The sequence below is a fragment of the Labrus bergylta genome, chromosome 3 (genome assembly GCF_963930695.1).
Source record: "Labrus bergylta chromosome 3, fLabBer1.1, whole genome shotgun sequence".
In the NCBI taxonomy this organism is placed as follows: Eukaryota; Metazoa; Chordata; class Actinopteri; order Labriformes; family Labridae; genus Labrus; species Labrus bergylta.
In genome coordinates, this window is record NC_089197.1 from 26,716,942 (window position 1) to 26,741,277 (window position 24,336).

At 39.1% G+C, this 24,336-nt stretch overlaps 1 protein-coding gene across 2 annotated transcripts in view; it reads right to left on the minus strand.

The window, feature by feature from the left end:
* Window positions 1–1,856: 1,856 nt before the first annotated feature.
* The window catches only part of si:dkey-234i14.2 (heterogeneous nuclear ribonucleoprotein C), a 38,254-nt gene continuing 15,774 nt past the window's right edge, over window positions 1,857–24,336 (minus strand). The window contains exons 3-7 of one of the 2 annotated variants that reach the window (XM_020634884.2): window positions 11,202–11,252; window positions 6,292–6,461; window positions 5,577–5,690; window positions 4,388–4,527; window positions 1,857–3,897 (exon numbers count right to left, since the gene is read on the minus strand). In XM_020634884.2, coding sequence (XP_020490540.1) covers window positions 3,859–3,897; window positions 4,388–4,527; window positions 5,577–5,690; window positions 6,292–6,461; window positions 11,202–11,252 — 514 coding nt within the window. In that variant the 3' untranslated portion in view covers window positions 1,857–3,858. The remainder of the gene's footprint in view (window positions 3,898–4,387; window positions 4,528–5,576; window positions 5,691–6,291; window positions 6,462–11,201; window positions 11,253–24,336) is intronic. The other variant, XM_065953060.1, reaches the window with a different exon arrangement.

A 24,336-nucleotide genomic window follows, 5' to 3' on the forward strand; every position in this document is an offset into this window, starting at 1 on the left:
TTAGCAACGATTTCTATTATATTAATATTTAGAGTCTTAGCTAAATATTTAGAAGTCGTTGCTAAATGTGAATAAAAAGTGATGTTTTAGGGCTAAATGTGGAGAAATGTTGTTGTTATTTGTAGTGTGCGCAACTTTACAATCGGCGCCCCATAGTCTTTTTCATTTGTTTTTGTAGTGTACCCCAAGGTTCTATTCTAGGCCCGCTGTTGTTTTCCATTTACATGCTACCCCAGATCCACAGTATCTCCCATCATTCCTATGATACTCAGCTGTATGTTCCCCTCCAACCAGATAACCCAGACAATTTCAATAGTTTACTCTCAAACTGCAGTAATGAAATGTTGGATGTCACAAAACCTTTTAAAATTCAACAAAAATAATCTGAAGTCATAATATTTGTTCATACTCATTCCTCCAGCACACCTGATCCACTAAACAACAACATCACATAGAGCAAAAAATCTGTGCATCACATTTGATTCTGACCATTGTTTTGATACTCGTGTCAAATTCTGTTTATTTCAAGCACATTTTCTGAAATAACATCCTCTCTTGCCAATTGATTTGCACACAGTTATTTGTGCTATTATCTTTTCTTGTTTGCATTATTGTATTGCACTGTTAACCGGTATCAGTCAGAACTCCCTCGAACAATTCCAATTACCGGTAGTTCAGAACGCCGCTGCAAGAATCCTAACAGGCACAAACAAATATCAGCACATGACTCCTGTTCATGTCAGCTTACACTGGCTGCCTGTTTTTTTTAATCAAATTGATTTTAAGATGTTTTAATTACTTTTAAAGCTTTAAATAGCTTTGCCCCAAAATATTTTACAGATAATTTAAACCCCTATGTGCCTGGCTGTTTCCTTAGATCGGCGGATGTAGCTCTGCTGGTTGTTCTGAGAAGCCGGCTTGTTACAATGGTGTTTTGCAGTGTTTGCAACGCTGTGTTTTGCAGCGTTTGCAGTCAGAGACCCCAGACTGTGGAACACTCTGCTAATCACTATTAGACAGTCTTAGCCTTTATAAAAACCTCTATTAAAATGTATACAGGAAGACTTTAATGGACTTTTGATTTTATCTTCTGCCTTTTAAACCACCTATTTCTTATTGCCCTTTTTCTCTGTGTTCTTTTCTCTGCTTTCCTTTTCCATTGTTCTGTATTACTTTCTAACTTTGTTAAGAAAAGGGTTACATAAATAAAGTTAATTACTATTATTATTGTTATTATTATTTCAATCATTACTGAATGCTTATTGAAAAACCTACAACCTCCTTCTTAAAATTCACAAAGAATCCAATACACTTAACACACGAAAAAGCATGAAAACATCAGGGATACCTCCTATTTAAATTTTTGTTTTATTGACTGAGATGTCATCATTTAAGCTGATGTTTTTGTTTAGATTGTTGTTTACCTTGTTGATTGATCACTCACCTATTTTTAAGAGCAGAACATTTCATTTAGGCCATGATGTATATCAATAGGTTATTTGCATAGGCCTTTCCAGGAGCTTTTATCTTATCCCACGGCCTGTATAGGAGCAGTTTCTCATCAAATAATAAATAACAATTTCAAACTACATGTACTGGTGTGATTTTTCCGATTCTAATCTAATTTTTTCAATTTTTTTTCAGTCAGGTCGTAATTTAAACGTTAAATTATGTCCTATTTGTGTTCCCTTTTTCTATTTTGTTTAAATGCATGCTTATTTTATTTAAAAAAAAAATATGTCAATTATATTCCCAAAATGTTGGATGAAAACATTCAAAGTGACAACATCAAAATCCCCCTCCCATTTTCAAAGCACACGTATTGTTTTGTTAGGATCACACAAGACCACAGATAGTTAAAAGTACATGAATCTTTAGTGTCTCAAGTCTCCTCTTCACTTATTTGGCTTCATCAGCAGAACATGATGGCTGTAAAAGAAACAGCTGATGGTGCATAGTCTGCAGGTACAATTCTTTGGTTTGTGGAATAGTTTAGTGTAGGTCAGCCAGACACTATGTAGCCTACTGTTGAAAAAAGTAACAGACAAACATCTTCCACTAGAATCAGCTGCAGTCTGTTGATTGGGATCCAACACACACAGAAATATGTATATAAGGAAAAATGTCCTTTCCGGTCCCCTTCGATTGCTCCATGTTTGAAGGAACAGTGACGTTGCTGGTTCAACGTGCCATGCCATAATCTGGCACCACTTACTGTGTTCCTTTGTTTTTTATAGTATCCTTCAATTATTGTAACATTAATGCACCTCACCACCCCAGTTTTAAAACAGGACATGCACTTCCATCATTGTCACGATATCAAAATTGTTTGTTTATATAATGCCATCTGCCTCACATTCTTTCCATTATTTATCCAAATGTCAGTTTAAAATAAAATAAAAACACACTACCATTTACTGTATTTATACTCAATATGAAAATACTTTTACTACTGTGACATGGAGTAATTCCACTTGGCTTATTTTAAGAATGCAAACAAAAACATGTAACACAATATGAATTATCTTCATACATTGCTTATTTTCTTTTAAAAAAACAAACATATGTGAAGTCCTAAAGCAAGGTTCAAATCAGACAGTTCAACAATTACAGAAAAGTTTACAGTAATACACAATATTACACACTGACCTGCGCGTCTGCATGTCTTAAAGTGCCAAATACATGGTGGAAGAGCATTTGAAACATTCCTCTAATATATCTAAAATAGGGAAAACACCTTTATTTCTTCAACAGGATCATTTCTAGAACATTTATGTTAGTCACAATGACATTTCAAACAGAAAACAACTTTTATTCCCTCCTGAATGATCTTTTCAGCCTCTCAGTGATAACTATGATCTACTCTGATTGTTACATTTTGAATTTACTTCACAGTAAGTCGGGTATAGGAAGAAAATAAACTCTTCAGTGATCAAATCTGAGTGAGTATAGATTTCCTTTGAAGGGTCAAAACAGTCTGGCATTTGCAGAGAGAGTTTCATTTCTACTTTACATGCACACACTAGTCTATGCCCTTATCCTGAAAATGACAATAATCCTTAGCTGTTCAAATGGTTAAATCCACCCACTCTTTATGGGTCTGCCTCATTCTATATTGGGTTTGCATTATTTATTTTTTATTCTGACATAGACTTAGACATAGGCTTTATCACAAAGAAATACACATATTTTAAAAAGACAGGAGTCAATCTTTTAATTTGACAGTTTCTGGATATTCAGCAGAAACTAAACAGCTTCATTTTGACACTAGATTTACAGCACATTAAGGATTTCTGTGGGAACAGTTTGACATTTTGCAGCATGTTTAGAAAAATACTTTTAATGCGACCAAGCTAATCTGGTAAGCTGCTTACATAATTTTTTAATCAGAGAAGTCTATTGTCTCATTTGGATTAATATTGCAATATCTGTATTAATACTGGAAAATTGCTGCTGTACAACCCAGTTAACACAGTACAATAGGATGGTCTGCCTAGGCAGGATTATTAAAAGTAAGTTTAATTTACCACCATGCCTCTAGGTAATCTTTATAATTACTCTCAGGATAAGATCCCACTCTCTCTCTCTCTCACTTTAACATAACAAAATCTTCACAATTATGTGTATGTAGCTTACTTACTGTGTTAAAGTCACCAGTGTCAGTGTTTTGGTATTTCCTCAAACTACTTCACAGAAACCAAACTGTTGTGAAACAATTAGATGGTGTGTTGTCAGAAATGAACAATCTGTTGGAGGGGAGATGATCCTCTGATATGTGTGTTGACTTCATAGTTTATGTTCTCTTCCTCCATGTTTGGCACTTAATCCACGTCTTCTATGTCTTCTTATTTTCCTCCTTCATATTTCCTCCTCTGGGTCTGAGCTGTGGTTGCTCATCTGCAGCAGACAGACAGACAGACAGACAGACAGATGATGAGAGACAGGACAGACAGACAGACAGATGATGAGAGACAGACAGGACAGACAGACAGGACAGGCAGACAGACAGACAGATGATGAGAGACAGGACAGACAGAAAGAGAAAACAGAGTGATTTGGTTAAATTGCAAAGTCAGAATGACTCAGTAAAATGTGATGCATGATTATAAATCAGTTTCATGGTGGTGTCTCAGTGTTACATCAGTTCTCTTTACAAGACTGATACATCTGAATGTGTTGTTTGTGCTACTCTAAAAGTATATTAATGATAACATTATAATAATAATAATAATTATGTAACAGTAGTTTGATTAAATTTCTAATCTCAAATTTGATCTTTGATTTTTTTTCTTCTGATTTATAAGGCAAGCTTATTCCCATGGATTACTCTTTTAATTTAACCGACTATATTCCAAAACAACTAAACACACATTTCAGGTGTGTTTACCGTGTGGTGGTCATCATCGGGCTCCCTGTGGATTCGATGGCGGGCGCTGGGTGGGGAGAGGGAGGAGAGGGAGTGCTCAGGACTGCTGGCGGACAGAGCGGACCCTGAGCCAGCTGGACTGTCCTCTCTCAGTGGAGAACCTACATCACACACATGGAGTAAGAAATGATTGACTTTGCAGTCAATGACGGGCAGAAAACAAGAATGGAAAGGACAGGATGAAGGGAAAAACAAAGAGATAGAGAGAGGAAAGAGAGAGGGAGCAGGCTAGAGGAACTGGTGAACAAAGTAGAGCAGTTAATGAATTGATCTGAAGATAAGATCTATCAATTGGCAGAAAGTGATTCAAAGTAGAGACTACACACTCTTTGCACACATAGGTCTACTTCTCTTAAGGTGTTGATACAGCTTTCAAACTGTAGTAGACAGAGGAAATGTTCTCTTTTTTATACCCTTTCTATTTGTATATTCATGATGTTGAAGATTTTAAGTTTTTCTTTACAAAAACATTGAAGTGTAGCAGCGACTAAAGATTGTTCTCTCTCTCTCTCTCTCTCTCTCTCACTACATAAGTGGTCTTCTTAAGTTTGTTTCAGTTTACGATCAGTTTAAATAAAATTGCTGTAAAACCTGTCACCTTTAGGCAGGATAATAATTCCTTGTCCTGTTTCCTTTCTGTTCTGTGGCTCCTGTTGGCCGGTGCAGTGACTATTGCCTTCAAATGTCCACATGAGGGCAGCAGCAGCTCGTCCCTCAATTGAAAAAAAGCTCCTTTACTCCCTGAATTGTTGTCCTGAGTTTGAAACTGCATTAGTCAGTTAACCACTCTGTTTGTTCAGCATGTTCCATAATTTCCTCAGAGTCATATATCAAGAGACCAGCACGGCACCCCAGTTTTGCCTTGATTCAACTTTTACAAACATCCTGACTGGAGGGAAATAATTGATTTGTCAGGTGAAATAGAAGTGACTCTACGGGTGCACGACACTTCCCTTCCCCCCTCCCTGTGTCCTCTTAGCACAGATCCTGAATAATTTTATCAAGGTTTTGACTGGTGCCAGTAGTAGGGCAGAAATCTGAAAGAGGCATATTGCTTCTGCCTTTCACCGGTTTTGATGTGCGTATAGATTATCTATCATTTGATTGCACAGTGACCTGCCTCCACTATCTTTGTGAATGAGCGTCTTACCTTTGTGGTCATTCCGCTGTGTGTCCATCCTGTCCAGACTGTCAAGCAGACCATCGATCTGTGTCTTTATCAGAGTCAGCTCCTTTTTAATCACCTGCAACTCCTCCATGCCCACTGCAGGGACAGTCACAATGTAAAGAACACAGACACACCGAGTTTTGAAGTAATCGATAGACACATGTGCTCATTTCTTACAGTTGGAGAGGAAGATTGCTACGTTGTTATTTCTACTTCTCAGATTTTACAAATTAAGCAAACACTTTGTGCATTTTAAATATGCTGGTTAACAGATGTATTTTTCCTTTTATTTTACTATTCATCAGAGCCTGGCAACATGTTTCCCCTGTTTCCAATCATTGTGCTAATATGCTAACAGAAGAAGACATTGCCTGCAGCTATGATGCACTATTAATAAGAGTTTCGTATTTACTTTCTAATTGTATTATTTCTAATTGAAATATTGTAGAAAAAAGAAGAGCGAATTTGTCCAAATTTCCATCGCTTACGAAAACAATATGTCTTTGAAAGATGTCTATTAAAACACTAAGTTAAATAAATGCAGCATCATTTGTGTGTGACTACTCAAAGGCTGAGACGTTAAAGATGTAAGGATACATTGTGTAGCATTGAATATTTCACACAGAGAGGCAAACTATGTCAATCTGCAGCTTTCTATGTAACCTTTTGTTTGACATAGTCTTCACATATTACTCACACTTGGCTGTGGATGAACTAGTTGAGTGGGCTCGTGAGCTTTTGGAGTGGGTTCTGTCTCGACTGCGTCTGTGCCCGGTGGAGTAGGAGGAGGAACGGGATCGCTTGGCCAGACTGGGTCCCAGAGGGAGAGGAGACAAGGAGGCCGGCACACGCTGGTAGTCATACACCCTAGAAATTAAGAAGGTAAAACTTTACTGACTGTATTGAGGCAACACGTTAAATGGGGGACTTTGACTTTATAAAAAAAAAAAAGGGTAATAAAAAAATAAATTTGCATCTTTCTTTTAAAAAAAGAGTCAATAGAAGTTTTTAAGTATATAAGATTATATAGGTATATCAGCACTAACATTGACCAAAGAAAATCCAAAGAGAACCCTCGCTCAAACAAGCTGTTCTACAAGCTGTAAAAAAGAGATTTAAAAAGAAAGAAGGTTGGAAAATAATTCCTAGATAAATATGGATACTTATATTCCTTTGTCTTTTATCTCTGCTTCTCGCTCACACACTCTGGCGTTGTTCCTCCCTGTGGACAGCTCCATGTCTCTATCTGTCACTGAATGTAATTGGTTCTGTCAGGACCAATCAATAGCTCCCCGCCAGGCTCGTATTGCTGGTGACAGGGGGTGTATCACAGTCAAACTCTATAGTGCTTACAGAAACCACACTGAGTGTTTGTGCATGTGGGCTTGTTTTAATAGAAACAGAAGCGATGCTGGGATGGAAGCAGAGAGAGCAATATGACCCCGACACTCAGTGAGGCTGATGACCAAGTGAATTACAGCTTCAGGGTCAACCAACCACAGGTAAGAAAAGCTGCTGGAAGCACAGAAAATAGCCTGCCCCCGAAAGGTCAACGATTCAAAGAATCAGTCGAATCTAAGTGCTTTTGTTTGTTTTAAGCAGTGTCACTGTAAACAGATCAGTGAGAGAGCAGTGGTAGGAAGACTGTAAACATGAGAGCATAAGAGAACATTTCTTGAAATGATCTTTAGTGAATAAAACTGATTTATTAATATATATTGTTTTAATATGCATCAGTGTCACTTCGATACTCTTAGTGGACACAGGACATAAGTATTGCCTGAGCCTAGCTGCTGCAACCTTTTTTTTTTTTTAAATGCATGATTTCAACAGTGTTCATTGTAAAGTGGTTTGTTTTTATCAGGGCCAAAATGATCTGCAGAGGTTTCCCCTGCCCCCCAAAAAGAACATGCAACACCAAGAAAACACTGATTGAAGCAGTTGTGCTTTATTTCTAAGTTGTCTTTGTGAAGCGCAAGTCAAAAAGACAGCATTTAACAGTGGAATTAGATTGGACTGAAACCATAGTACTAAAATAATCTAAATGCAAATATTTGGAGGTTCTATAGAATAGTATCAGCTGCGTCACAAATAACAAGTAAAACTATAGTTTCTACCATTTCACACTGGACTATTTTCCATGAGAAAAAGAGTTTCCCAGCTACTGCAGCCAGCAGTCTTGATGGTGCTGACTGAAACACCACAGGAACAACCTCAGACATGTGCAGAGTTTTCACATTAAAACAATTATACTAATAAAAATGTCTACAGCAGATAAAAAACATTATGGTAATTGGACTTGAGCTTGTTTGGCACTTTTCTTAGTTGTCTGCCTACTCTTAGCACTTTTTACAACACATGTACCCATTCACACACAATTCACACACTGATGGCGAAAGCTGCTGTGTAAAGTGTCCATCAGTATTAACTGTTAACATTAACACTATTAACATACACATTCACACCCCACTGTCTCAGCAGCGCGAGCACTGAGGGGTTCAGTGTCTTTACCAAGGACACTTTGATATGCCACTGAGCTGGGGATCGAACCCCCAACCTTCCGGTTCAGAGACATCCAACTATCACTGAGCCACAGCCGCCTGTTACATATCAAACTCAGGACTGTAAAACACATTTTTCAACTAATCCAAATTTAAAGAGCTGCAGAGAAAACATATTTTTTCTGAATAAATTGTTAATTTAGGAGAATGTAGGATGCATTATTATAGAAATTCATCCAAACTGGAATTAGTCACAATTTGTTTATATACCAGGGCCGATAACAGTCTGGTTCCTGAGAAGCTATGTGACTAAAAAGCTTATTTGCTGTATATCACAACAGGGAGACAAGCTGTCAGCTGCAAGGACTTGGAGTCAGGCAGAAATGTAGATTAACTGATTGGGCTGTTATCCAGTCAGTGAGACGCAGCCTTGCCACCTGAAAAGTTTTCTCTCTGTTTTCTGTCCTGTTTTATTCTGTGAAGATTCTCCATTTTGATACTGAATTACAAGTTATTTCCCTAGCCTCAGACACACGTGTCATATGAGGATGAAGAAAGTGTATTAGGCCACCATAAGTGTGTGAGATTAGGTCTATGAGCATTGTGTCCATGTGTGGAGACACAGACACCAAAGAATTATAGGAGTTTAAAGTCCTTCAGAGCAGTTTGCAGGGGCAGATATACAATGTGTTGTTACACCAGCTTTGAAGTGTCATCTCAGAGAATGGGAGCTCAGACAATGGGAGCGCGTAGACGAGTGAGGATTACAGAAAAGTGTGTGAGTGGATGTGAGAGGGAGTGTTTGTCTCTGCGGATTAGACCCCACACGGAAGGCAGCTTTGTCAGCTCAGGCTGTTATCTGTGTGTTAGAAGACACTTTTCCTTTTGGTTTGCACAAGAGGACAACTGGAAAAAAAAGTCATTTCTCTCTCTCCCACATATTGATGTGCACAAACAACAAACACACTCAAACACACTGTCCCCACACAATCACATCCAGAGGCAAACACATGCTGGAACTCTCACAATTACGCACACATACCCACACAAAAAAGCACAGAGCTGTCTGCAGTGGTAGCCACCAGCATGGGGAATGATCATGCACTGTGTTAAAAACAAATTGAGATTCAGTGGTGAGTGTTCCCCCCTGAGCAAACACAGAAAAATGCAGAGCTAGGAAAATCACAGCAAAAAATAAACTAAGAGAAGAAAACGCCAAGGAAAAGATGACAGTTAATTCCGGGAGCAACAGAGCATCAATATTTGCAAGAAATGCAGTGAAATGAGGTGTTATTTCTGCATGTGTCTGTGAGTGTGTTTGTGTGTATGTGTGTGTGAGAGTGTCTACGTGTGACTGCATTCTGTTATTCAGATGTGCTGAGTGAGGAGTTTATGGGTGAGGCCTGGGGGGATATCAAGGTCCCTGCGCATTTTAGTGGTGGACCAGTAATACAGAGCCACAGTCTAAACAACTACTCCATCTACACGACCACTGCACTAAACACATGCAGAGAAGTGTGTGCAGAGATAACTAAATGGTCAACACAAAAAAGATTATTGATAATTGCAAAACTGCTTTTAGTGTTTTAAATAGTGTTAAACAAATCTCTGAATTAAGCGAAAATGTTATCAACAAGACGTTCATTTATTTTTTCCTTTGCGTCCAATGCTAGTTGTGACATCCGCCATAAACTTAGTTCCAAATGTGGACATCAGGAAATCAAACCTATCTTTTTTCTTCCTGACTGCTACACCTGTGTGACACTTAGAACCAAGGTATTAACAATTTGATAAAAACATCAACATGTACAGTAGCCCTATTTTCTCATCCTGAACATTTTGCAATACAGTAGTCATTAGCTTTCATGCTAATTAGGCTGAACAACTAGCAAAATGATTTCAAGGATGAACAGACTGAAATTTCGGGACACCAATGTAGCAGACACAAAAGACTTCTGTTGTTTAGGTCCTTAAACACTCTATTCTGACCCAACTGTTGCCTCTCTTTGGCGGTCTTATGTAAAGTAAATTCATTTAAAGCCCTGACACGCTCTCTCTCTTGGGTCAAGAATCAAGCTGCTCCACTTAGCAGTCCCCCTGAAGGTCGGAAGACTTGCCGTTTTGATGACTGGATATAAAGTGTTTTTGTTCACAAGGTTGTTTGCTATTAAAGGAGCAATATGTAACTCTGAAAAATTCAAAACATTGGAGAGAGCTGTCTCTCTCTCAGTGTTTATATCATGTTTACATGGACCTGGGCCTTGCGTATAAAGCTGTTTTAGTCAAGGACTAGAGAAAAGAAGAATAACAACTCCTACTCTCTGATTATTTGGATGTCACGTAAGTGTCGTTAGATCTCGGTCATTCCGTGTCAATTTATGTGCACAATGAGTGATGTGCTATGAGTTAACTAAAGAGCGCTAACATTAGACTGCTAACACAACAATGCAGACCACAGGCAATTGCGCCTCGAGCAAAGAACAATGTTGTCCACCGCTTGTGCTTAATAATGCTTTATTATGGTGCGTTCTAATTCATAACTCTTTTGTGCGATCGGAGTGGCGAGTGGTTGGAGGTGGGCCCCTGGAGGAGAGAATAGCGGAGGGGTCGCCAAACAGCAGTTAGTTTTGGTTTCATGCTGGTGCTCAAGGGCGACATCATGGATCAAAAAGTTGAACATTCTTCCTTTAAATTAAACTTCTTTAACTTTAACTGCATGCATGTTAAACAAATATACTACATGATCTGGGAAAATGTATTTTGTGATTGAGTTGATCAAGGCTGTTCAAAAACATTGTCTTTGCAACTCTGGGGAAAGTGTGTATATACTGTATAATATAAATATATATATCTTTCAGTCGATTGCATTTATGTGTCCGTGTGCGTGTGGGAGCCGTCTGAGTGAGCGTGGCTGTTAAGCAGTAACAGGCGACATTGCCAGAAAAGACAATATGAGTGACAGCTGTGAGGCAGACAGTGATGGGGAGCAAAGACTTCTGGGGACTGCAAGGACAGAGAATCTGCTTTAACACTTTTCCTTCTGCTTCCTGTGACAAAGACAAGCAACAAGGTGTGTGAGCTGCCATGCATAGCTGTCTGACAGTACCTGTCATAGTAGTCCTCATGGTAGCTATCATACTCCAGGTCTAACTCAGATCTGCAGATAGAAAGACAGAGCAGGGGATGAGTCGAGCATTTGTCAAAATGAAACGATGCAATTTTACTTAAAAAACAGCAAGTTTAGTGAGTGAGTCAGTGTGTAAATGTGTGTGTGTCTCATCAAAGTGAGATGGAACAATAACTTCATCTGGAAAGAGCGCTGCATTATGATCTCTAGTCAGCTAGAAAAAGACATGGATTTGTTCTACTGCAGCATCCAAGGTGGAAAACAACGTTCAGCTGCTCACTGAACACCTCCATGTGTAAGCTTTGTGAGGCGTGTGTGTTTGTGTGTGTGTATGTGTGTTTGAGAATTAGAGGCAGGTGAGTTATGTGACAGCAGTGAACTTATATGGGCCAGCAGTTGGTGTGTACCTGCAGAAAAGGCCAGAAGAAGTGGAGGAAAGAAAAGTGACACTAAGCCAGAGCGAGATCACATTCTGGTGTGTCAGAGCTCATCGTTCCTGTCTAATCCCTGCACAGAGTCGCAAATAATCCCTCCATGATGCTCCCCCTCCCCCTATCTCCCTTTGTCTCTCTCACTGACTCATTCCCTCTATATTTTCTCATTCTCTAATGTAACTGTAATGATTTTCCCTTGTTTACACCGACATGGGGCCAGTTCTATCTTGAAGAATACATTCAAAACAACCAGTCTGAAAAATGTACATGGCTTCGTTGATGTCACCCATTGTTTTGTGAACCCCCCTATCAATGCTTTTAGTGTTCATCTATCAGAGATGTCATCATGTTGATTTTTATGGTGACAGAACTGACCATACTTGTAAGACAGGTTGGATACACGTATGCCTCTGTTTACTAAATGAACATCATGCTGAATTGAAAAAGACTTGAATCTAATGATTGAGATTAAGATCATAATTCACAAGGAAAATGTTAACTGAGGTAATAAATGAAGTTTCATTTTCTTATAATTTAATAGCTTCTCCTTTTTTGCCTGCAAAGTATTCTACCCCTGCTGGACATTGGAAATAATGCACATTTAAGGCACTTAGACGATGTAAAGTGTTTAAATCACTGGGGACTTAAAGTAAAGACAAAGACAAAATGCTTCATATAACTGAGGGGAACTGAAAAGTTGTATATATCTCTGTGGGTCTCTATAACATGTGCTTTCTAATGCAGGAGTCTTTAGAGATGCTTTTGATCAATACATTTTCTTTACTGCAACTTTAAAGTAAAACAAAACATTGTCAGTAAAGCACAAGACAGCCCCTATTATTCAATGCTGACACATTGAGTCAAACATTCATGCTCACATTCACACCTACGGGCAATGTTGAGTCACCAATTAACATAATGAGCATGTCTTTGGACTGTTGGAGGAAGCTGGAGTACCTGGAAGTAACCCACACATTCACAGGGAGAGCATACAAACTACAGGAAGCCCCCATCAGACACAGATTTGAACCAAGAAGCTTCCTTCTGTGGGACGACATAGTTAACCATTACACCACAGTGCAGCCTGGCCCAAACAATATTCTTTAAAAAAAGGTGATATTTCATGACACTAGCATATTTTGGGGAGCCGACACACATAGTCCTTGCCATCTGCTTATCTGTCACTCAGGGAGGTAGAGATTCTCCTGGTTGTACTCCTGTATCTTATCTCAAAGGAGAGATGTTGTTTGTATGCATGTCAGGATAAACAGCGAGGGAACACTTCTCCACAGCCTAAACATGGAAACATTTTTAAAAATAAACATCTGATCTCATGTGAATTTCTTTTGGAGGAGACAGATCTCACATCTTCTCCAGTGTTACTCTCACTGACCCTGTCTTAATCTCCTAACAGCCGGTTTCCCGAGCTCAGGAGAGAGGAAAAGACAAATTAATTCATGACAACTGCTCATCTCTGAGGTAGACGCTTACCAACGGGAAGGTGTAATTTAAAGACTTGCTTTTGTTATTCTTCTGAAAATGGAGCAAGTACAAGTGTGGTTGAGGCTCCTTCTGCAAACCAGCCGTTTCATGTGGAGTCATAGAAGACACCATAAGGAGCAGGGCATTGAATTATCGACAACATAAAGACTTTAAGGATAAACTGGAGGCGCAAGAACAGAGCACAAGAGAAAAAAAACCCTCAGCTGTTCTGCTTTCTGCTCTGCGAGAAGAAGTGAGACAGAAAACAAATTATTTTCCAAATCCTCACAGAGGGGAAACTAAGCTGCCGTTCAATCTCTGTTAACCTATGTGTCATAATTCACTTGTTAAATAACTTCTGTTTGTCATTGTAAGCTGTTTTAATAACTTCTCTTGGCTTGTCTGTCGTTCTACACGTCTGGCTGCACTTGCTAAATAATCTATATTAACACATTCAGAAAGTATGCACCATATTATTATTTCTTAGGGTCATATTTAACATGAAATAGTTGTTATTTATGTAAGGCTCATGGTAAGGTCTGAAATGTCAAGCCTTTAAGTCTGACATGGCAAAAATGTGATTTAAGTCGATAAATATGTGACAGGTAAGCACAGCCCATTTACAGCACATGATTACCTCCGAAGTGAGCCGCAGAGTGCCTGGGTCACTGTGTGTGTGTGTGTGTGTGTGTGTGTGTGTGTGTGTGTGTGTGTGTGTGTGTGTGTGTGTGTGTGTGTGTGTGGATGTGTGTAAAAAAAGAGAGAGCGAGAGACGCAGGTGGAGAGCAGGGTCACTAAAGGCTAATTAATTTCTTTTCATAATTTCTCAAGTGCCAAAGCAATCCATTAGACATGGCCGACTATAAATCATCTCAGCCTCAGCATGCCTGCCGGTGTGTGTGTGTCTCTAAGTGTGTGTGTGTGTAAGAGAGGGAGAGATTGCGCGCGTGCGTGTGTGTGTGTGTGTGTGCGCATTAGACAAAGACAAGGTGTTTTTTTGTGAACAAAGCAGGCCAAAGATTTCCTTCAACATGCAAACTCAACACCAACCAGGGTAGAAAAAAACACCAGCTGAGTCACAGAAACAGAATCAATGGAAAGAGCTCAAAGGTGTGTGTGTGTGTGTGTGTGTGTGTGTGTGTGTGTGTTTCTCTTCTGTCGGTCTGTCTGTTTGTCTCTCAGTCTTTGATGGATTATTAGAGATTTATTTGGCTCAGAGAGTTGACGAATACAATTTAAATCTCCCTGACAATGAATCAAAGTGACATTTTCTGAGACGTTCATGTGTTTTTGATTGTGTGGACATCAAGGGTGATAAATAATCACCACTTTCGTCTTTTGTCCAAGGTTTCTTTCCCAACAAACCAGAGCTCTCTCATGGATCTTTGAATTGTTATCAGACTAGAGTAGACTGTTTAAATGATATGTCATAAAATAATGACAAATGATGGTGCAAATAATGTCAAGAAAAAGTGACCACATGGGGGCACTGATGGCTTAGCGGTTTGGTCGTGCCTCATGTGAGGGGGCTCTAGTCCTTCAAGTGGGCGGTTTGGGTTCAAGTCCGACCTGTGGCTACTTTTCTGCATGTCAGTCTCTAATCTCCCCTGGTTGCCTACTCTATCTTCTCTATCTATCTAAATAAAGGCACAAGCCCCAACAAAAATCTTAACTACAAGGATGGTGAAAAACTAACCTGTTATTCACATGTTTCAGATTTTTTTTGAACGAGACATAAATTTAATAACCTGTGATATTACAATTCTCTTAAATAAATAAAGGCAAAGAGTATTTGATCTTTAGTGGAACAATAGATGGAAAAAAAACCACCTCAAAGAAGAAATTAGTTTAAGTAATTTCAAAACCTGAGCTCTCTTTCTTTTTCTGTTGTCCACTTTCAAAAATGTGTTGATCATTGATTCAAATTTGTTCCATCATCTTGGAAAAATCTTGTAGCTTCATGTTCGTCTTGTGCCCTTCTGAAAATACAGGTTTAGAATATGACTTTATTAAGTAAACATTTTGAAATCACTCAATGAAAGATATTGGACATTGTTTTTTTGTTATAGAGATTAGATTTTCTTTTGTATTTCTTATTTTTTAATTGAAGTCTTATTTGACTAATTCTTACATATAAAACACCTACTGCTTTCCAAATGCACTTAACAAATCCAAAACAGGTTTTCAGTAATGTATTTATAGTTTCCACACCTTTACAATTGGCACAGAATAATTCATGAAGAATACAGTCAAACTGCAAACTACAAAACCAAATGTATGCCATAAAATATCAGTCAGTATGACTATATGCAGTTGTTGTTTTTTTAATTTGATGATATTTTAACATTACTTCAAACAAGCTCTTTGAGTTTTCTGCCTCTTCCTGCACTGAATATAGTCTATTTTGTTATTTGTGTCAGTCAGACTAAAACTGGACTTTAAATGCATGTAAAGATGTGAGTCAGACGAACACACCTAGAAAATGTGGATGGGAATTGATTTCATCTTGTTTGTAAACACCTCAATTGGACCTGAACTGGCAAAAACATTAACATAGGGGCCGTGTGCATCTCATTTGTACCAAAAGTAAAACATAGAGTATGAAATGGACAGAGCTGTTTTGGGTTTTCTTTGTTTCCAGTTTATTGTTTGTTTTGAAGTAACAGGTCAATTGGAAGAAGATCCATAAGTAACTAGCTAAAAGCAGACATATTGCCACCTGCTGTAGAAGAGTAGGACATATATCTGTCAATTAATCAATTCTCCCACGGTGCTTGTGTACTGGAACAAGGACAGTAAAAGGCATAGTCGTAGCTAGACTGAGTGAGCTCAGCCTCAGACACAGTATGCTGCCCCTCTCTTTTGCTGTTTTACATCACCTAAAACCAGTCTCCATTTATTTTTACACATGGGCCTATTAACACATCTACTCAATCATGCTTTCTCCCATAAAGAAATAATGCCCGGTTTAAACATATTCCCTCCTTTCAAGTGCTGAGAATAGTATCCATGCTTTTGTGTCTTCACACTTAGATTACTGTAATTCTCTTTGTGCCTGCTTCAGCCTGAGAGCTGCAGCTCGCCGTTGGCTAATTCAAAACACTGCAGCTCATCTTTAACAAAGAGGAAGCACAGAGAGCAAATTACTCCAATGTTGGCCTCTCTCCATTATCTTCCAGCAGAGTTTAGAATTAAATAAAAAAAACTCTGGTAATTACCTATCAAGTTGTACTGTTCGATGAATAGCTGAGCACATTTCTGAATTGTTGGGGCTCGTTTCCAAGTACATATAGAAACCATCCTTTATATTGTAGCAAATTTACATTTTGCTGGGGTAGATTTGCTTATAATTTTCACACAAATAAGAAGCAGTATGGTACCTGAGAGATGCTGGTGTGTTCTGAAAATAGATAAAATTAGAGGGACTTGCTGTCAAGTAAGAATCTAAAAGACAGCGGCTGGTTACAGGCATGACCTTTATAGACCCAGTGGTGACTCCCAGAGCTCCACATCTTTTGTGCTAGAAAAGCGAAGGTTAAAATAGATTGTTAAATTGGATTTATCAAAGTGGAGTGCAAAGGAAAAAATGATCAAACTCCAGCCAATGAAACTGAAGAACAGGCTGGTAGACTAGGAAGTGGAGCAAGCCCCATAAAAGTTAAAACTTAATACTTGAAATCTATTTGCAAAATGTCATGTGATGGTTGGTGTCAATGACACTGAACGCAGTTTATCTTTGCTATTATTTAACCACAGTATGTTTTAATAAGCTAATACCTTCAACACACATCTTCTACCCTAAAAGACCATAAAATGACAACTGGAGTGTCAAATGCTCCAAGAGTACATACACTTCAGTGGTCATAGGGAATCCCAACTCTTGTCTATCAGGAGTAAAGCAGAAAGTCATGTGATGGTTTTTTGTTGCAGAGGGGAGAGCTGTAGAGCAGATGGAGGAGGTTAGGTTGAATCGATGAGTCAACAAAACATCAGAATTTAGAGAGAGACCTCTGCTTGATCCCTGTTTCTTTGTAACAGTAAATAATAGCTCTTTTGAGCCCTCAGCATTACTTTTTTCTAACACAACCATGAAGAAGATACCTTAATATTAGTCATTTAAACTAAGTTACGGTCTTTTGTATTGTATTAATGTCTAAAACTAACCAAACTTTACCCAAACTGTGGACGAGATGGATCATAAAGTTTTATGCTGATTTGTCACAATTTTGAAAGGCACAGAGAGAAAATGTCTTCCTGTTTCTCGAGACATAGAAAATGCTGAAATGCATTATCCTGGAGGTCATTCAGCATGCTCCGTGGCCTCGATAATAAATAAAATGTAAAGTATCTTCACTGAAAACTCAGCAGTTGTAACAGGATGTATTTGTCAAAATGATCCCCTAACCAAAGCCACATAATATGAAAAACACAACAAAGCGGGAATAATCAAGAATGAACACATTGGAATACAACCCATGCCTACACAGAGAGACTGACAGCAGCATGCAGTCAAGAAGAAATGAGATTATTGTGTGTAAAATCTGTGCAGGGGATTTTTTTCCTTGCCCAGCAGAAAAAAAAAAAATGTAAAAAAATCTACATTTGTGTTCATGGATTGACAATCAGAGGAGACACAGAGAGGGGAAGAGAAGAGGGAGAGACGGAGGGATGTAAGGAGCGAGTGTGATCAAGATGAGAGCAGGGAGGAGAAGATGAGGGGGGAGGAGAAGATGAAGGGAGTGCTGGCAGCTCGTCCTCTCTCAGACACTCTCTGAGGACAGACTGAGCTAATCTACTCCCTCTTTCACTCTCATTTAATCACTGTCGCTGTTATTTACTCAGCTTTACTCACATGTCGTTCTACATCTTGCAAAATGCACGTGAGTGATGCTTGAATTACCTCTACCATTTAATACAGACATGCATTTATGCACAAGGACACCAGTAGCAACCACAGAGTCTATCATTTTAGATTGATTCGAGTCAGTCATAGGTCATTTGTATGCAACAGACAAGACGACAATCCTTTCAGTTTTTTCAAGAGCTATATGAATCACGTTTCTCTTGTCCACTTTCCATAACTGTTGTAACTTCAATTTCCCTTTTAAAGATACTGGAAAACTAATCACATAAGAGCCTTTTAACTAAGTATCAAAGGCTGTTTTGTATGTAATATTGTTTTTCTAATCAGAAATTAGTTCCGATCAATTTGATATTGGTATCTAGGTGTCTGTAGCTTTCCTGATATTGAGTTTGAATTGGGTTTTAAATATTTGTATATTTTGTATATGTATCCTGTAATTCCTGTCCTTATTTAATCATGGGCAAAATCATAGGGAAGCTATTTGTTACTGCTGTCACCACTGTTGTTGAGCTTTGACGAAGGCTGCCTGTTTTTGGATGTGGACTTAAATGTCTTTGTGGGCAGTTTTAGTATCATAGCACTGCTCTAAAGAACTATTATCAAGCATTGAATTGAGAACTTTGGCAACAAAAAGTGGCATCTAAACTGACATTGTATGTGTAAGCTAACTGCTAACAATGATGTGGATAGCAAAGCATTTATGAAGATCGCAGTCAGCAGTTAATTTAAAGATAGGGCTTCTGCCTCTACTTCTGATTCTCCCCTAGATGACTATCACTCTTTTTGGGACTCCACAACACTGATTCTTAGATGCAACATTGCATATAAGCCAAGCACATATGATGAAAACATGGCTCCACCACCACAGTGATAAGAACATTTCAAAACAAAAAAATGAGATGTTTTGGACCTAGGTTTTCTAATTGATATCAATGTACATTTTTGCTCAGATGGGAATGCTGCAAATCAAAGAGCAATTTTGATTGAAGGAATTACAGGATTTTTACAATGAGGATTCCTGATATTTTCCATTTATCATCACTTGATGAACAGATAATGAAGTTAAAATGACCACAACCATTGTAGATGCTCTTGTTCACATTTCAAACCACGGCATATAGCCACACCCCCACGTCAGCTTGTACAGCTCCTCCTGAGCGAGAATTAACACTTGACTAAGAGCATCTTTATTATTTCCTAAGAACATACTTAAACATGCAGCGATCACACACTCTGCTGCTTTCATCAATAATGTGTGCAGGACAGTAGCCGATCAATAGTGCATCTCCATGTAATGCTGCTCCTTGACATCCATTACTGACTGGCCAATAGTTGTCGGCATCTCACTGTATGTACTGCAGGAAGGTGATATACAGCTACAGGCCTGGAGCATGAGAGGAACCAGAGTAATGGCAACTCAAGGAGCTCGTAAATTTATATCCTGAATGCATCAAGGTTAAATTACGACTCAAGAACAGTTTACTCAGTCTGAGGAGTAGAGGTACATTCACAAGGGTTATGTGTCAGATTGCACTCATCCCTCCTCGCTTTAGTTTAAGTAGCAGTGAATGGCTGACAGCCCTTTAGGTTTGATTGCAGCCACACTGAAAAGAGGAGCATTGCATTGATAGAGAGGAGCTGGGGAGTGCTGCTGCATCAATAAGCCATTGAACAGGAGCCAGGACTGGAGCTGGAGCATACCAGGCAGTACTTATCAGACAGCAGACACTCATCAGGGAACGAGAGACTCAATAAAGAAGTCTCCCATAGGAGACAGATTTTTCTTCTTTGACCCTCAGTTTGTCCATCAGACTGCATCCCCCTTGTCCCCTCACACTCACACTCATCCTCAGTAAACTAACACTCAAACTGCAGGAGGAGAAGGAGGAGGAGGAGCCAGTGCCATCGTGCCAAAGCTCTCAAACAAGAGTGGATAATGCACAGAGGACAGGGAGGGTGAAAAAGGATAAGTGGTGCGTTTGTCAAAGAGACAAGGAGGACTGGGACAGAAAGAGGAATGAGTCAGATTCCCCTACAGCTGTCAGGGTGTGGACATTCCTCTCTGATACAGCGGGCTTGTAGGCTCAGCCATGGCAGCGACGAGGCGTACTATAATGTGATGTGTATAATGTTTGATTAGGCCACCAGCCAGAATAGTTAGTGTTGGAAATTATGAGCACCTCTCATGAATCAGCCTGTTTTTAGCACCATTACCAGCAAACAGTCATTAGAACTTACAGTTATGTTGTTACAGGACTGGTGACAAATGTCTGTTAGATACCACGAGTCACAAGTAACAGTTTTTTAAAAATGTTTTCCCAAAATGGACAGAAGAAAGTGTCATTTAAGTCTAGTGCTGAACACAAAAAACAGAACGTTTGTCAGTGTAATTAGATTTGGATGTTCAATGTCAAATTCTGTTTCTTTATTTCCAAGGTAAGCGCAGCACCAAACTTTGTTATTAATCCAAGGCCAATCAGAGGACAACGTTTTTGTAGCAACCCGTGTGCAGATGGATTTTTGAAAACAGATAAACACACCTAACATGCCAGGCCAGCAGTTGGCACTGTGATTTTGTAACAAAACAACACATGCATACACACATACTCTTATTTCTACAGAGTGAGGTTTGTGTTGGCTTGAGAAGTGTTTCTAATTTCCAGAGAGTGAGCAGCACAGAAACAGAACTCTGGAGTCAGCCATAGTTGTTGTCCACCTACTTGTGCTTTACTGAAACCCCACATGCTCATGCGAAAAGTCTCCATTATCAGCCGAACTGCATATTGCCAGTTTATAATGATGGAGGCGGTGCTTTCAAAACATTGTGTTTTCAGGCACAGAATTTGCCGTGGTCTTGTAAACGAACAGCCAACAAAAGGTTACAGTGTTTGGCTGAAATGTTTTTGTGGAAAAAGGGACTAAAAGAGTCTAATGTTTTATCATTGTCTTTTAATTCATTCTTAACTTTTTTTTAATATATATAAATTTAAACCATATCAATAAACAAGGTCAGGATTTTTAAGGCCATTAGTGATCTAAAGTTAGCACCACAGGGGGTATCTTAATCTATCAAGTATAGAACCATCAAACAAGCTAAAGTGGACACTCCCCTCACACTCACTCCAGATAACCAGAGCAATAATACAATAACACACTGAGACTGCCTTACTGAGCATTTTACTTGTTATAATCCCAGGGCCAGATTGTTTTAGAGACAAAGAGACCTATGTGGATTATTCAGGTGCCAGTAAAAACCTTAAAAAAACAGAAAGTGAAGGTTCATACGGGACTATGAGCATACCGTGCTGCTGCTCCTGCATTTAACTCCCAATTTAAAAAAGTGTTCAATCATCAACTCTGGGGGTAGCTTGATAACAGTAACCATTAAACCTTAATGACAGCATTAAGAAAGGGCTTTGATCAAACAGAAACTAAAACATCTCAAAAGACTTTACAGAATCCCATCAGCACTAGAAACATAAAAGAAAAAAGTGAAACACAATGGTGTTGCACATAGAGCATGGGAGGTGGGTAGGGGCGCTCCCTGTAAACGGTCATGGACTGTTTAAACACAAGATTACCATAATCTGCCTTTCAAATCAGACAGTGTTACGGGTTTTACTGTGATTAAAAACCCAAACTGCTTTTATATTAATTACTTATAAGCTCTCTTTCAGGACAGGAAATGAATACATGAATAATACTGTAAACATTTTTTTGTCACAGTAAAAACATTTTATATAATCCAGTCAGGTCAGGTGCTGGATTTTGCTGGCCTCTGTTTGCTACAGAATGTGTGTGTCTGTGTGTGTGTGTGTGTGTGTGTGTGTGTGTGTGTGTGTGTGTGTGTGTGTGTGTGTGTGTGTGTGTGTGTGCGCGTGTGTGTGTGTCTGCTACAGAGACTATGTGAATGTGTGCATGCTGTAAGTATGTGGGTGAAGGAATGTCTGCACACCATGAATCTGTACATTTGTAGATAAATGTGGGTTTAGCTGGATGGAGAAACATGTTCCCCTCAGTAGTGTCGACAATGTGACTTAATCCTGCTGGAGGCTGAGTGTTTGGAGTGGGATGAGTCCGATTCTCCTGCGTGACTTGAGACCATCTGCAATCCACTCAACACACTACAAAATAAGCAAAGAATGCTACTTTATTTTTATCTATTTTTTACCAACTTTGAAAATGTGTCTTGAGGCTGGTTTCGAGAGCTTACATAGGAGTGAGGGGTGAAACAGTGGCTGGTTAACATTTCATAGCATAGTGTTGCAGTGTGTGTATTGTTTTGTATATGTGAGGTTTCTCTGCAGGAAAGCTGACTGCTTTCACTTTGTGTCATTCATCAAAAGCACAGGGTCTTGCTGAGAGCAGTAATTGGAAATTTCAGAGTTCAGGATATTTAGAGCTAATTAGCGGCATTACACAACGTTAAGTTGACAAGTGACATCTAGGGCTCTCTATAAGACCCCTCCTCTCAACCCATTATCCATAAAGAGTGCGAGGAGCACAGATATCAAGACACTTCCTCTAACAGGGGCGACTACCCCCAAATCAAAACGGACTCAGAGCACAATGTTTAAAGGTTACCCAAGGCTGCTTTGAGTAATTAATCCTTCCAGCCTATTCAGCTCTGCCAAGTCACTGCATCGTTTTTATGTCCTGAACTTTGCTGTTGTCCTGAATTTCCTGAAGAATTAAAAGCTAAAAGTCACTTTAGCTTAACTGCATGAAGGGCAAAGCAGCATGGTTACAAGCAGCTAAAATTAGCTTCTTTGCCTGCTACCCAAAGGAAAGCATATAAGACGAGACACTGTCACGAAGACACCAACACTCTTCAGTGTGAGTGTGAGTGTGTTTGATGTGTGTGTGTGTGTGTGTGTGTGTGTGTGTGTGTGTGTGTGTGTGCGCGCGTGTGTGTGTGTGTAAGTAGCTGTGTAGCTGTGTCTAGTGTTAGAGTTTGTTATCCAGCTGAAGTCAAAATCGGAATTCTCTTCTTGGACCCAAAGAGAAGCTTGAAACATTTCGGAAATATTGAAGACAAATACTTTGCTGCCATTCAGAAATGCCCTCAAGAGATTTTAGTGTGATTTTAACTGTGATCGACAGGACTGACATTTACAGAGTCAACCTCTGACTGCAGTCTGCCATCCCCACTGAACAAAACTTTAACCTCAGCAAACATTAGCTATGCTAGGTCAACAAGTTCCCTGTATAAGTCTGCCACTTCTGTAAATTGGATAAAGATTAATAATGGGAATCAGAGGTGAAGAGAAAAGAAGTGTTTGAGGTGGGAGACATTGTGTGTTTGTACATCTAAACTTTGAGGGGCAAATGCCCAAAGAATAGTTTTCAGCTTTTGGTGGCACCTTGAATTTCCAATCATTTGCCACCACGATCTGCTGTCTGTCTACATGCAGACAATGAGCTGGATAGGGAGGGAGTCACCTTTTTCATGTTAATTGTAAAGTCATGTCTCAACAGATGTGATGCTTGTTCGCCATTTGTCAAAGCTACCTCCCTGGAGTGAGTCAGCGGAGCAGCTCATCCATATAGTCACACCTGTCATGTGTAACCAGGCCTGTATGTGCCAGGTTGGGCCCTTGACAGCTCCGGAGTAATTACAGAAATGTCAACGTATTGTTTCCAGTCTTTCTTCCAAATGACACAAAAGAAAAATGATCATGAAATTGGAACTTTTTGTAAAGAGGATCATTTGAATGAAAAGGGCCAGCGCATGATTGCTGATCAAATACGTGCAAACAGCATCCTGGCACACACGTGCATTTGCTCTGCAGTGCAGACATCGGTGCTCACCTTTTGAAAGTGAATTGTAAACAGGCCATTTCTTTCTTTCTACTGCAGGAATATTAAGAACATTTTAGTGGGGTATGAAATAATTGGTGCTTATATAATAAACCTTCACATTTGAGGAACATAGAGATGTGTTCACAATTGGTGATGTAGTACACTGGATTAAATGAGCACAGGGTGATATATTTTGAGATACAGCAAGAAAACACAAACGAAAATAATAAAGCAAAAACACTTGATGTATCCGAAAATGAGAGTGAAGACGTACACACTTATTTAATTTCACCTCTTCAACATAAGTCATTTATAGTTAATTATCAAACTCTCTAATTGATATAAACCTATACAATAATTTATTTTCTTAAATTTACAAAGTATATAAAATAATGACATGCCACTTTTTTACCCCCGTACTTTAGACATGATGTCATTGGACTTCAAGGGCACATCAAAATAATAAGCTAGAGGTAAGTTCTCAGACATGATGTTAGAGCGGTGCCTACAGCAGCATATTTTGATGCATTGG